Source organism: Mastomys coucha, unplaced genomic scaffold, assembly GCF_008632895.1.
Source record: "Mastomys coucha isolate ucsf_1 unplaced genomic scaffold, UCSF_Mcou_1 pScaffold15, whole genome shotgun sequence".
Lineage (NCBI taxonomy): Eukaryota > Metazoa > Chordata > Mammalia > Rodentia > Muridae > Mastomys > Mastomys coucha.
Window position 1 is genome coordinate 151,695,546 of NW_022196897.1, and position 15,708 is coordinate 151,711,253.

At 47.1% G+C, this 15,708-nt stretch overlaps 1 protein-coding gene across 1 annotated transcript in view; it reads left to right on the top strand.

Moving 5' to 3' along the window:
• Eya2 (EYA transcriptional coactivator and phosphatase 2) overlaps positions 1-15,708 on the top strand; it is a 169,089-nt gene that overhangs the window by 59,049 nt on the left and 94,332 nt on the right. Inside the window, exon 2 of the mRNA XM_031372772.1 lies at positions 8,695-8,795. Within this exon, the coding sequence (XP_031228632.1) occupies positions 8,705-8,795 (91 nt within the window). The 5' untranslated portion in view covers positions 8,695-8,704. The remainder of the gene's footprint in view (positions 1-8,694; positions 8,796-15,708) is intronic.

Sequence of the window (15,708 nt, forward strand, 5' to 3'; positions counted from 1 at the left end):
GTCAGGGAGCTTGGGTGGAGGTCAGAGGACAGCCCTAGGAGTTAGTCCTCACCTCCCACCTTGTTTAAAACCAGTCTTTTGCCCGACGGTGGTGGTGCACGCCTTTAAACCCAGCACTTGGGAGGCGGAGGTGGGCGGATTTCTGAGTTCGAGGCCAGCCTGGTCTATATTGTGAGTTCCAGGACAGCCAGGGCTATACAGAGAAACCCTGTCTCGGAAAAAAAACAACAAAAACAAAAACAAAAACAAAAACAAAACAAAACAAAAAAAATCCCAGCCTTTTATTCCTTGATGCACACTCCACGCAAGCTGTCTCAGAAGTTTCTCCTGCCTCTGCCCCCTATTTTAACATAGGAGCCCTGGAATAAGAGAGGCATCCAACTTTACATGGGCTCTGGGGATCTGAATTCAGGTCTTCAGGTTTCTGTGACAGGTACCCTCTCCACTGCGCCTTCTCTGCAACCTCCAATTTCATTACTTTTTACTGTGTGTTTGAATTTTAGGTGTCTAATAGAGAACTGGACTCAGAGAGCCGTTTCTGTCTCTTTTCTGAGTCAGTTCCCAGGCACGTGTTAAATTATTACACCTTGATGGCTGGCTCCCTTTGCAGAGTCTATTCTCCCCTAAGTCCCTTGCTGTGGTTTTTCTCTTAAAGTCTGTCTGGAATTACTCCAGCTGCCCTGGCGTTTATATCATGTGGGTTTTCCCAATTCCTTTTTGCTCAGGATTTGCCATTCCAATGGTTTCTCTTGCAGTGCTTCCAAATTATCTTGATTCATCTTTAAAAGTGGTCTCATAAGAAGCATGTCAGTTTCAAGAATCTGATTTGATAATCTTCATTGTTATTGTTATTTTAATTGAAAGCATGTGTCAAAGTACACGTGGGGAAGACAGAGGACATCTTTGTGGGGTTCTCTCCACCCCCTTTCACATTGCAATGTCAGACAGCAAACGCCTATATTGCGCCTTTACCCACCAAGCCATCTCATCAGCCAACCTTTGTCTTGCAATTGGAGGGTTTATTCTGCTTATATTTATACTTTTATGAAAGAAGCAAACTGACAGTAACTGCTTACATTCCTTTTTGTTCTTTAAGTGACTACTGTAAAAATCATAGTGTGGGCCCCTGATAGTTCATGACGCTGATCACTTGTCACATGTGCCTTTTATAGACAAAACAGACTGAGCATGTTTGTCCCCTGGCCACCCACACATTTGTTCTTTTATGTTGCTGGGCGTCCTTGCTGAATTTTCATGCTTCCAGAACAGTCTTTTGTAATGTAGGTCCACTGATGGCAAATAAGCACAAATCTTAGTTGATTTTCATTTGTGTGTGAGCTATATGCCTGTATATACGTGTATGCATGCACTAACCTGTGACTGAGCTATATGCATATATATGTATATATGCATGTGTGTATACATGCGTATGAGTATACACACACACACACACACACACGCAGGACTTCCTGGACACACTAGCAGTGTAAATAATGACACAGTCACAGACACTTGTTAATTTTTACTATTGCTTAGGCCTTAGCTTAGACTACCTCCCAGCCAGCTTGTCTAACTTAATCTTATTATCCTAGCTCACAACCTGCCTTTATCACTCTCTCAGCCCCGGGAACAGTATGTCGGAGCACGTCCATCTCATGCCGGCAGATCTTCCTGTGCCTGATTCTTCTCCCCAAGAGCCTCTTTCAGCCCGGAAGTCCAGTTCTCCCTTTCCTGCCTAGCTATTGTCCATCAGATTTTTATTAAGCCAATCAGCAAGTGAGGACGGTGTATGTTTACAAAATACCGAGGCAGGTGATGACCCATAAGAATAACAGTACCAAAATCTGGACAGCACTCAGCTCTCTGCGGGTGCAGCAGCCAACAACTGAAAACACGGCGCCAACCTTCACACAGTGCACCTCAACACATGTGTTTGTGTTTGTGTGTGTTTACATAAATACACACACACACACACATACACACATGATTTTTCTTCTCAGGTTTTGCTAGGTTTGGTTTGGTTTTGTGTATGTGTATTCATGGAAACTCTGAGCGATCACCTCTTCCTTGGGGGAAATGTGGCTTTTCTTTTGGCAGGCTCTGATGGCAGAAGCAGTCCTTGATCCAATGTGAAATTAAGATGTGATACGGTGCAGCATCTATTTGTCTTGCCCTTACTCTGAATTAGGGATCTCAGTTAAATCCTGGAAGATTTGTTTTGTGTATGGTCAGTGTGGTGTGTATATGGGTGCATGCATCTGTGTGTACACGTTGAGTCCACAGAAGGACTGTGGGTGTCCTGCCCTGTGACTCTCCACTGACTCCCTGTATAACAAGGTTCCTCACTAACCCTGGAGCTAGGCTGGCAGCCAACAAGCCCTGGCAATCCTCCTGCATCCACTCCCCACAGTGTTGGGATTCCAACCCACAGGGTTGGGTGTGCGTACAGCCTTATCCAGGTTTTATTTTTACATGGGTGCTGAAGGTTTGAACTCAGGTCCTCGTGGCTTATCTGGCAAACACTCTTGTCTACTAAACTCCCTTCTCAACCCTACAAATCTAGAGTATTGGTTGAGGCTCGGTGTCTTTGAGGGGCCACTCTGTCCTTGGCTTCTGGCTGAGGAACACCTTTCTGTAGGGATCACTTCTCTGCTGTCCCTTCCCTAGAGTTCCAGCAATTCCCCCGAAAGCAACACCATTTGCAATCTTGAGCTACACTCTGAGTTCTCAGATCCTTCCCCTTGTGCCTGAGCTGGCCTTGCTGACATTTGTCTCAGCAGCCCAGTGGGACTGGAAAACACTAAGGTGGCATATTGCTCTTGCTCACGACTTGGTAAATGTCTTGAAAGAAAAGAATCTAGAGATTCGACTTGTGTGCAGCCATCTCTCTCTCTCTCTCTCTCTCTCTCTCTCTCTCTCTCTCTCTCTACCTCTCTCTCTCTCTCTCTCTGAGATCCTGGGCCCTCTAGCCCGGACTTCCTTGTCTTTGAATGCCTTAAGCATTCTTCCTAGTGCTTGTGAAAGAGAAAGGGGGCTAGAAATGTAAACTATGACATCATCAACACTCAGTTGGCTGCCTTAATGCAAACTAGAAAAAAAATTTTTCCAACATTAGACAAAAATACAACTTGGAATAAGGGAGGAAAATTCTAGATAATTAAAGACTTATGTAGAAAAGGTGAAATTAGGAATAGCTTAACATAGAGAGAATTTTTAAGTAGGAATAGGGAAATCATTTTTAGACCTAAATAAAAAACAATTGGTTAAATGTGTAAGAAATTTGTTCCTTTTTTTTTTTTTTTTTTTTTTTTAATGCCAGAGGGCTGGAGAGATGACTCAGTGGTTGAAAACACCGAATGCTCTTCCAAAGGACCAGGTTTGATTCCTAGCACCCATAGGTTGGCTTACAACCATCTATAACTCCAGTTCTAGGTGATACACCCTCTTCTAACCTCTGCAGGTACCAGGTGTACACAGACATACATGCAGGCAAAATATCCATGCACATAGAATACAATTTAAAATAATACCACCTTAATTCCCAAAATAAAGGAAATAATAGAAAATTCAGGAAAGACATTCCAAATATGTAGGACTAGTGATGCAGCCCATGATGGACACCTGCCTAGTATGCACAAGGCCAAGGCAGGGGGATCAGGGGTTAGCTTCAGCTATGAAGTAGTTTCCAGGCCCACCTGGGTTATATGAGACCCTGTCCCAAAGAAAGGGGCTGAAGGAAATAAGAGAAAGAAATTTACAACATCTGAACAGAATAATAGACTGATATAAGGTGCACAGACACATGAACAAGGAAAAAAAACCTAAACAACACCAAAGCAAAGCCATAAGAATGTAGACGGGCGAGAATAAAGGAACCGAATGCATGCCTCTCCCCAGAACCCGGACGTGGATCAAGCATCCCAACACGGGAGACGGGGATGGGAATGCTGTGAATACTGCCTCCTGCCCTTCAGCATGTAAGTTACAGGGCTGGGCAGTTCTGCCCTTGCTGTTCACAGACACCACTCCATCTCAGAGGTATCAGGCTACAGCCGCCTGGCTCCATGGCGGTGAGGGTGAGTGAGGCCCACCATGGCAGGGAGTGCATCCCAGAGGAAAGCCGTTCACCTTGTGAAGGTCAGACGAAGAGTGACAGAAAGGGTCTGGGGACCAGATGCTTCATCTCAGTGACTGGATTCCCCCAGCTGGTGGCCAAGCCTTCCACACACCAGCCTTTCTGAGGAACACTTTATATCGAAACCACAACACAAGTGTTAACAGCAAGTTGTGAAACTGGAAACCTATGTGTGCATGGCTGGTGGGAGTCTCTAAAGCAGAGCAATTACAAGGAACAGGCTGTTAACATTTGACCAACTTCAGTTCACATGAGTCCCCCCTCCCCCCCCCCCCCCGATATGTGTGTCTGTGTGTGTGTGACAATATAATGTATATATATGCATAATAAGGATACATGGATACAGGGCTGAGCGGTGACTCCGTCAGTAAAGCTTTTGCCTCAGAAGCGTGAGGACATGAGTTCAATCCCAAGAACCCACCTTGGCATCGCACAGTTGTGATCCCAGCACCGGGAAGGTGGGGCTTGCTGGCCAGCCAGCCTAGGCTAGCTGCCAAAGTTCAGGTCAGCAAAATCTTGTCTCAAACAAAAAAAAAGTCTTGAGTGTCATTCAAGATTCCTTTCTGATGCCCCACTGCCACCATACGAAGGACATAGGCAAATTATAGGCAGGTAGATAGATTGGCAGATAGGTAGATAGATTGGTAGATAGGTAAATAGATAGTAGATAGATGGGTAGATAGACAGACAGACAGACAGACAGACAGATAGAGATGTTGCTTAAATGGATAGTCAGGTGTTCATTGCAGCACTGTTCGGAATGGATAAGGGACGGTAGCCACTTGGATGCCCCTACCAGGGCAAGGCTTTGTATAGCTACAAGCTAGGTTTCTACCCAGCAATGCATGCATTTTAAGATCAGTGCAAACTGAAGATATAAAACTCAACTAGGGTCTAGTAGAAAATGAAGGTAAAACTTCGCGCCACTCACTCTTCCCTCTTCCGTCCAGCAGGTGTTAACGGGGTAACAAAGTGACAGGATCTGTGTTGGGTCCTAAGGGGAAAACAAAATTGATTCCCAAGCCACCAACAGCTTAGGTGGAGGTCCACATAAAAATCCACCAAAGCATTTATCACGTTCCTTCTGTCCCACAGCTGACTCCGGCACACACACTCCCGCATACACACTCACCAGAGCATAAAACCGGCAAGGGCCACTCAACGTAAAAGGAGCAAGCTCTGAGGAGTGCCAGCAGGACTGTATAAAATTCCTAAGTCATGTGACAGACTGCAAGGGACACTCTGCTGTCTCCTGGAAATATATACACTTGGGCTTTTCAGTGCAGACGTCTGTTGGGACCTGACAAATCATGAATAGGGGAAAGGGGAGGTGGGGGCAGAGTGAACAAGGGTCAAACAGGGTAGAGCCTGCGGCTGACACAAGCCCTGGGCCTTGACCAGCTTGGCTCCTTGGCCCCAGCTGATGGTTACCAAGCATAATCGTGAAGCTAGTCCTTCATTTCCAAAAGAAGGCAAGGACTTAGATTGTCACACGGTGTTGTCTTGTATTAAGCCTTTCCAGCCACTTCTACGAGTTTTAAGTACCAGGGAGAGAGTAATTCATCCAGCTTTAAAACTGGGTTTGGCAGTTTCACTAGCAGCCCTGGCCTCTGATAGCCAAGCACAGAGATAGCAAGGAGATATTTGGAGACCAAGGTTTTTACATCATCTTTCAAAAAAAAAAAGCTATTCCCATGACACCCTGAAGAAGGGAGTGGGGATTCAATGTGAATTTCTGTCACCTACAATCAGGTGACAGATTCAAAGTCTGCTGCTAAGGAGGGCATAATCCACCTTGCAAGACTAAAGGAAGGAGCCACCCCAGCCCCCTCCCTGTGGCCATTTAAGAACAAGGAGATGGACTCTCAGGACGCCTGTGTACGTGGGAGCATTAAGACAACACTTATCTTTTCATGAAAAGTCCCAAATGCCCTTGATTTGTGCGGGAGTCTCTCACCAGTTTCAAAACTTTAGATAAAGTACTTTCAGGCTAGGGGCATGGTTCTGTTGGGTAAGGTGCCTAATGTACAGGCATAAGAACCTGGGTTCGAATCTCTAGCACCCATATCAAAAGCTAGACATCATGGCGCACAGCTGTAACCCCAATGCCTTGGGGAAGAGACCAGACAATCTGAGGGCTTATGGAGCATAGCCAAAACAGCCAGCTTTGGGTTCAATGAGAGACGCTGCTGGAAAAATTAACGTAGAGAATGGGCTTGGCAAACACATTCCAACTTCAACCTATGTTCCCTACATGTACCCATTTAGATGAATATCTCCTCTCCCTCTCCTTCTCCCTCTCCCTCTCTTGCCCCCTCTCCCTCCTCTTCTTCCTTTCCCTCTCCCTCTCCTTCTCTGTCTCTCCCCTCCTCTCTCCTCCCCCCCTCACACACACACACACACACACACACACATACTTTCAAAGCCTGCCTCAAGCATCCAAAAGTATACAGTAAATGGTAGAAAAACAGTATACCCACAACCTTGCTTACAGACTAAGTCACTGTTGGTAAACTTTTTTTTTTCTCCCAAACATTAAATATCTTCAGCTCTCTTAGACTGCTCTGCCCGGAGGTTATAATGTAACCATAACCATGCGTGTGATGTGACAGTGGGTTACAGCCTGTTAGAATTTTACCCACGGACACTCACATTTCAGTTTTATATCGTATTCACATGTTTAGGGGTGCTGCTTTCTTTTGATTTTTTTTTTTCTTAACTCTTTAAAAATGTGAAAACTTGGCCTGGTGCCAAGGTTCTGCAGCAGGAGGGTACTAGCTTGGTGCAGGCAAAGCCCTGGGCCTATTCTCTAACACTGCAAAGAAAGAAACATGAAAACTTTGAAAGTTGTTCTTAGCTCACAGGTTGGAGTAGGAGATAGGCTGGACCTAGCCTGGGCTAGGGGGTCATTGTTCAGGGAGAAATCCTCAACTGGAGTAACACTCATCCAGCTGAACTTTCAAGGCCCAGTGCTTATAGCCCCTGCCTGTCCCTCCTGAGAGAGAATTTCATCATTCCTATTCATCGTGTTGTCTTCTCTTTTTTTCAGTCTTAAAAAAATTATTTGCATTTGTATATACAGTATATAGATGTGTCCAAAGAGGCCAGAGAGAGTCAGATACCTGGAACTGAGTGTTGGCCGGGTCTCCTGATGTAGGTTCTAGGAACCAAACCAGCACCATCAACACGGGCAGTGTGTGCTCCCACCCCCACCCCCACCCCCAGTCTTCTCTCTGGCTCACACTGCTGTCCTTCCATCTCATGCACCTTAACAGTGAACAATCCTGACTTGTGTGTTTGGTGCTTCATAGACTTGGTGTCTTCACATGGGTGTCCTTCTGCCTCTTTGCTGGACTGTGGCCCTCGATCGCCATGCTGCGTGGGGTCCCACTCAGTTCTTGTTATGGCTGCCTGCACAATGTTATCTGAGCGTGCTGTCTGTAGTGGCCCAGTCTTACGGTACACATGGGTGCTTGGGCGGCTGCCTCAAGCCTGTCCCTTCCACACCTCGCCTCCTAACCTGCACCATGGTCTTCTCAGGGAAGCATTTTGATGGTTCCTAACTTTTACACATGCTCAAGTTGGGAGTGTCAGAACTAGGGAGAGCTGAATCCATGTTTCCACGGCAGACCTAGTCCATGGCCAGTGCGTGTCCTGGCCACAGTGCAGCCCATCAGCGTCATGGTTCCTGGCCATGCCCAGGATGGCTTCAGCTAATGAAATGCTCAGTAAGTGTAGCCTCTCACTGACTGACAGTGGCAGTCAGCTGTGAGCATTGTGACCTGAAGTCTAGACAATTGTATGCGGCTATGCCACATGCTGTTTTCTTTCTTGGAAGGGGAGGCTGCGCTGGGCTATGATGCTGTACCACCTAGAGGCACTCAGGTCCCAGGGATGGAACCCAGTGCCTCACATGTGTAAGGCAAGAACCCGTCCTACCCCTCGCTAGCCCTCTCCTCACTTATCCTTTTGCAGCACAGTCTCACAAAGTTTCCCAGGCTGGCCTTGAACTTGTGATTCTTCTACCTCCGCATCCCAAGCAGCTGAGATTACAGATCCATGGTGCCAGGCCCTATCCTAAAGGCACTTGGGAAACACTATGGCTGTCATCTCTGCCCTTTTTCACCTGTGAGGACAACACCCACTGTGGCTGTGGTCTCTGCCATACCACAGCCAACTCCAAGTGCCCTCCGCCAGCCCCTCTAATCTCTAGAAGTCAAAATATCAATCCTCTCATTCCTCCATCACCCCTCCTCTCCTGGGAAGTCTCCCCAGTTCGAGGACAATCCAGAACAGAGACCAAAACACAATAGTTCTGATAGGAAAATTCAGATCACAGGAGTCATTTTAAAGGAGTGGGTGCGCTCTCTCTCTCTAGGGGCAAGAACTTCATTTCCATTTTGACAAAATGTTTGTGAATTTGTATAATATAGAATCCATTAGAAGGCTGGGAATAGGTAATCAGCTTTCAATATTTACATACTTAGGGGAAGAGACCTGACTCATTAGGAAACATGCATAATAATGAATACGGTACATTTCCCTTTGTCTCCTCTCAGGTACAAGGCAATGTTAGAAGTGGTGATCTCACCCAGCCTCGCAACAAGCAGTGACTGGAGCGAGCACGGTGCTGCCGTGGAGGCGCTGAGTGACAGAGAAGGTAGGCCTCTGCAAAAGTTTAGCTGGATGGCTTAAGAAGGCCTCGTTCATGTGTGACAGACTGAGGGACCCATGGTACCATTCCCAGAGCCTACCACTCACACTGATGATTCTAGAACAGAACCAGTGTGCACCTGGACCACAGTCCTGTCCATCGCTCAAGGGACAGGTGGACATGGTCATGACCCGAGCTGCCCTTCTTGGTCTCTGGCTCCAAAAGATCCCGGACAGTCGCATTGGGTGCATTTGTGGCCGCCTAAGGCATCGTCTGCTGGGTCTCCAGCTGTGTCCCTCCCCCCTCCTAAGGCATCATCTGCTGGGTCTCCAGCTGTGTCCCTCCCCCCTCCTAAGACATCATCTGCTGGGTCTCCAGCTGTGTCCCTCCCCCCTCCTAAGGCATCATCTGCTGGGTCTCCAGCTATGCCCCTCCTGCCACCCCCTCTCCCCACAGCAGTCTTGCTCACAGGATCCCTAAAGAAGAACCTGTCAACCTGCTGCTTTCAGGTTGGGTTGAAGTCAAGGAAGCAGAAGAAAGCTTAAGCTGTTGAGAAAATTATTGGCAAATGATGCTGCCAGACTAGTTTTCTCCAGAACAATCTGACCTTTTGTTTGCTCTGCTGGGATTTTCAGCCTTCCTGGTAGAGTCTGAGGTGAGCAGAAGGCATTAAGCTATCATGCTGAAGCATTAGGCTTAACCCTTTCCCCGGCGCTATGCTGAGGGATTTACTGCCAGTGGTGTCCTCAGACCTGGGCTGACCCTGTCTCTTATGGTCTCTGTGTGATGCCAGATCATGGATCAGGAAAGCTGAAGGACTGTCCCAAGTAACCAGCAGGTCATGTGTCCAGTGCAAAGCAACGTCACATGAAACATTTTAAGAGCAAAGCCAGGCTCCTCTGAGTAATTATTTTGTCATCAAGACCATGACATTGCCCCTTCCTGCTTCATGAAACTAGACAACCTTGTTCAAAATCTCACCACAAAGGTGTGGACTCTGAGACTAGGACTGGATGGCAGAGGGCACCCAGCAATTCCCCTGGCATCCATGAGCATCTCTGACAGTTTAAAAGCAATGATTAGCCCTGCTCAAAGGCCTTCACCATTTTCTTTCCTGAAGAGGCCCAGGCCAGTTTCCCACTGTGTCTCAGAGTCAGCATGGACTGAAAGGGTCTGAGCCATGGGTGTGGGGCATCCTGCTCTAATTCCTAGCCCAGCCAGGCAATCTTTACTCAGTTTCTTCTTCTGTTAAAAGGGCGGTGACAATGACCCACTCGGTAGAGTGCCACACAGGGGATTAAATGAGGTTGTGGTGTGTGGAGAGCCTAGCCCTGGCCCATCCCGGCATGGTAAATGATTAATATAGACCATTGTCACCCTCTGGATCAAATAACCACAGGGATCAGAGGCAGGGTGGGAGTCTGGCCCTGGGTCGTACCTCTGTTTGGTCTTCCCAGTGTGTTGTGCAAAAATGATGACTTTGTGAAAACGGGGTAGAGTCTGCGTCAAAATCCACTTTCCTTTGAGGTGCTGAATCCTTCAGCTACGAAAGACCACCTTCCCACCTGGCCACCTGGCCCTTAGCTGAGTCCCTGCTCCTCCCCTTCATCTTTGGTGTTCCTGAAATCTGGCTCTGTAGCAGGCCCTTCCTCATCTCCAGTTCCAAGAAATGCTGACATTACCACAGAACACAGTCACTTGGCAAGAATCTGGCTTCCTCCTCCCCTCTTTCTCTATCACCACCACAGGAAAAAAATTGGTAGTCATTTTGAACTGGGGGACTGAGGGTGTGACTCAGTGGTAGAGCACTTGCCTCAAAGTGAAGTGCTGGGAGCATAGCTCAGCAGTGTGGCATTTGCCTAGAGTCCACCAGCGAGGGTATGTCATTCCTGCATACACCTTTAAGCCCCCTTCCTAGGTAGCACATAGCTCAACTCCCAGCTTATAGGTGAACTTCAGAATTATGGATGGATGGATGGATGAATGGAGGCATGAATGCATGGATTCATGGATAGATGCATGGATGGGTGGGTAGATGGCTGCATGGATGGATACATGGATGGATGCATGGATGGATGAATAAGTAAGAGGGTGGGTGAGTAGGTGAACAGATAGATGGGTGTTTGAGATTGTGGCTGAATAGAGAAATGGATAGATGGATAGAAGATATGTAGATAGATAGATACATACATACATACATAGGTGGATGTACAGATACATACATACATACATACATACATACATACATACATAGGTGGATGTATAGATAGATAGATAGATAGATAGATAGATAGATAGATAGATATGTAGATACAGAGATACATAGATACATAGACACATAGGTGGATAGATAGATAGATAGATAGATAGATAGATAGATAGATAGATAGATAGATGGATGGATAGATGGATGGATAGATGGATGGATAGATACATAGGTGGATGGATGGATAGATAGATAGATAGATAGATAGATAGATAGATAGATAGATAGATAGATAGATAGATAGATAGATAGATATGTGGGTAGATGGATGGATGAGTGAGTGGCTGGGAGGTTGGGTAGATATATGGATGAGTGATTGGGTAGATGGGCGAGTGTTTGTGCACTTTGAAACATGGATGCAGACAGTGGTGCTGAAAGATGCGCTCATTTCAGGTCAGTATTAGCTTTGAACCATTAGTAAAGTTGTCTTCATTTCCCATGCTCAGTTTGTGGCCTCCCTTGAGTTTGGATCATTGCAGCTTCCTCTTGGATTCTCTTCCGGTCTCATCTCTGTTGCTGTGATAAAATGCCCTGACCAAAGCAACATAAGGGAGGAAAGAGTCTCTTTGGCTTGTACTTCTAGGTCACAGGCAATAACTCAAAGCAGGGGCTTGAAGCAGGAACCACGGAGGCTCCTGGCACTGCTCTCCTACTCACTCAGAGACTCGTGCTAGGCACGTTTCTTGTGTAAATACTCATTTGTCACATGGACATTGGAATAGTGCTTTATACACCTCAGTTTTCTCATTGCCTATGCTTTTAATTATAAACTAACCAAGCTCCCCATCAACACCACCACCCCTCTGAGCTGCCTTGTGTATCATAGTCCTCGTATGTATCAAAGCTCATACTAAATTGCTTTCTCATATAACCCACCGGCCTATGGATGGTGACAGCCATAGTGGATTGGGCCAATTAATTAATAATCAATCTCCCATAGACATTCCCACAGGCCCATCTGGGCGATTCCTTGGTGTCAGCTGAGGCTTTTCACTCAATTGACTCCAAGCTAAGTCAAGGTAGAAATTAAAGCCAATGAGGACTTCTACCTTTACCAATTTGACCCAAACTCATATCACTTCTAAGCCATAGTCTTTCAATTCCTTGTCCCCAAGACTTCATGTTAGTGTTACACTAAAAAATGCAATACAGCTTTAGAAGCCCCAGTCTTTAAATTTTTCAACACTTTAAAAGTCTAAGGTCCTTTGAAAAATCTAAAGTCTCTTAACTGTGAGCTTCAATAAAAATTAAAAAAAAAAAGTTATAAACTTTCTTATCCCACAAGGAAAAAAATCAAAGCAAAGCTAAAATCCAGAAGTGTGAGTCTGAGTCCTAAAACGCAGTGTCTGATATCTGGAGCTCATTCGTAATCTTCTGGACTCCAAAGGGTGTGGTCGGCCTGACCACCCCAGCTCTGCCATTCCTGGCACACAAGGCTTGTCTGGTAGTCTGAGGCCAGCTCCACCCACTCTTGCTCCTGTCCTTGGTAGACATCCCACACTCACTCCCACCATCTCTGATACCCTGGAGGCTCCGTTGCAACCGAGGCTGAACCTCCACCAGAGGCCTCTCTTGGCCTTTCTTCACAAACACCAACCCTGCAACCCAGCTTCATGCTTGACATGACTTCTTTAATCCTGTAGCTTCCGTACCTTTAGAACCGGTACCAAAGGGGACATTCTTATGTGCGTTGTCGAGCTCAGGTGCCACTTGAACATTAGCATCTGGGTACAGCCCTGAGGAAATGCTTCCTATTGCCCTAATGAAGCACAGAGAGAATTTTACCGCAATAAGCTGGTCTCTTATTAATTCCAGCTGACTCTTCGACCCTAGCTGACAGTAACCACACTCTTAATTCAAAATATTGCACAAATGGCAAAGATAGAAATTACCTCCTCCTGACACCTCCTGAGCCAGGCCTCCACAGTCCACATTCTCTCTGCATTCTTGGCATCTAAGCCCCCACAAAGCATTCCATTAATCTCTGAACACTCAATCGTTTTTCTCAGCTTAAATTCCAAAATCCTCCACAGTCTCGCAACAGAATACCCCAGAGACGCAAAACCCACGCGCTCGGCTGCATCATAGAAACATCATGGTACTAATTTCCACCTTCTCTACTTTCCTGTGATTAAACTCTCCAACCAAAAGCAACTTAGGGAAGGAAACAGGTTATTCGGCTCATACTGCAGGTGATGGTCTATCCTTGAGGGACATCGGGGCAAGAACCTGAAACAGAAAGCCATGAGGAAAGTGTTGAGTGGCTCACTCTCTGGCTCCATCCTAGGCTCGTGCTTGGCTGACTTTTGTATATACGATCAGAGACCATCTGCTTAGCGATGGTGTTATTCATGGTGAGCAGTTTCCTCCTACAGCAATTAACTCCCCCGTGGGCATGCCCACAAGCCAATCGGATCTAGGCTCTTCCTGAATCGAAGGCCTTTCTCTCACAGGATCCTAGGTTGTGTCAAGATGACAGTTCATGCTAACCAATTCTTTCAGGGGTGTTAGAACAGATAACACTCAGGTGAGCTCGGTGCCCCCCAGCTGGCAGTAGTCGCTGGCAAAACCACCCTGTCCCTTCCTACATTCCTGCTCGTGTGACAGACAGACCTGAATTATGTCTTGCCTACTGGAAGGAGAGGTCAAAGCTCTGGATACTAAGAAGGCAAGCGGAAGATTCCTCCTTTAAGATGCAGGCACTTCTCTGAAAAGCTTTAACCATTATCCCATCAAGGGAGGTGAACCACCCTGGAGAGCAGATGCCCAGCTCTCTGATTCCCCACCCCCTCCTGCCTCAGACTGAGCTTTTCAGTTTTACTCTGGCCAGCTCCAGCCTGAGGCTGGTCCTGCTGGATGCTGACCCAAGAAACTAGATCTACTTTCTGTTCCTTCTCTGTGCATCCTGAGCAAGCAGGACCTCTGGGATGCTCAGACGTCCTGGATGTTCCAGATCCCACCATAGGAACAAGGACACCGACTGCTGGGGAGTCCACTATGCCTCACACCGAAGAGCAGAAGCTTAAGCCGGGCGGTGGTGGCACACACCTTTAATCCCAGTGCTCGGGAAGAAGAGGCAGGTGGATTTCTGAGTTCAAGGCCAGCCTGGTCTACAGAGAGTTCCAGGACAGCCAGGACTACACAGAGAAACCCTGTCTCGAAAAAAGAAGAAGAAGAAGAAGAAGAAGAAGAAGAAGAAGAAGGAGAAGGAGAAGGAGAAGGAGAAGGAGAAGGAGAAGGAGAAGGAGAAGGAGAAGGAGAAGGAGAAGGAGGAGAAGAGGAGGAAGAGGAAGAGAAGGAGGAGGAGGAGAAGAGGAGGAAGAAGAGGAGAAGAGGAGGAAGAAGAAGAGGAGAAGAGGAGGAAGAAGAAGAGGAGGAGGAGGAAGAGGAGGAGGAGAAGAGGAGGAAGAAGAAGAGGAGGAGGAGGAGGGCGAGGAAGAGGAGGAGGAGCCTAGGTTTCGCCACCCCTCACCAGGCTGAGATCTGGCAGCCTCTTGCTGTGCCTACTGCTACAAAGGAGAAAAGCAACAACTTCAAAATGAATTCACTTTAAGAGAACAACTCAAAGCAGCTCCAGAAAATTTTAGCTTGCATTGCCTTGTTATGCTCCTAACATGCATTAAAATCAACCCGTGATGGTTTCCATAGAGGAGTGCAAACTTAGGACCCCTAAATCATACTCTGAGACTATTCCCCAATCACCTCTGCCCTCAGGGACAAATGAGGCATCTGTTTGTCAAAGTGCCCCCATGAGAAAAGAAACTGAGGCACACTTCGGGGCTCCTAACACTGCTCTTTCTGGTTGGGGGGTGATGTCAGTCACACACTTGGGGAAGACAAGAGGGTGCTTTGGTTGACACATACACACCTGAGACATCTCGCTGACATCAGAAGCCATCTTGACTCACTGGAGGTCAGTTTAGAGTCAGCCCAGGGGCTCAGTGGAGCTGCGTACCAGTAGTGGCTGCTTTCAGAGTTCTTAGCTTGGCAGCATCCCTGGTGGATGATCAAGGTGTGCAGATGTCAAACGAGCTCTCAGAAGAAAGTGGTTGCCAAGCGGGGAGGGGTTGGACAAGCAAGTGGAAAGACAGGGGCCGCTGGGGCTGGCATTTGGTAACCTTGGCTTCCTCTGCAGATACAGGCTGTTGCCCCACGCTTCAGATGAGAAAAGTGAGCCTCAAAAAAATTATGGGCACAGTGCCACACAGTTGGGATGCACAGAGGCGAGATTTAAAATTGACCCTGAGCATGTGAGCCCCACCTGCTTTCTCAGGAAAGAGCATTAAGTCAGCCAGTTGTGAGATCTGACTTGTCGATTTGGCTCACAGTGAATGATAAATACTGAGTGCATGCATGAATGAATAACTGGGTGTGTCTTTCACATACGCACATACAATGTGTGCACACACAGAGAGACTCCTCCTGTCATTTCTACATATGAAAACTGGGTCTTGGTCTGGAGAGATGGCTCAGTGGTAAAGAGCACACACTGCTGTTGCAGAGGCCTGAGTCTAGCTCCCAACACCCAAATCCAGCAGCTCACTGCTGCCTGTTACGCCAGTCCCAGGGGATCTGACGCCCTCTTTGTCTTCTGCCGCCACTTCACTCACAGAATAACAGGCACACACACACTTAGAGAGAGAGAAAGAGAGA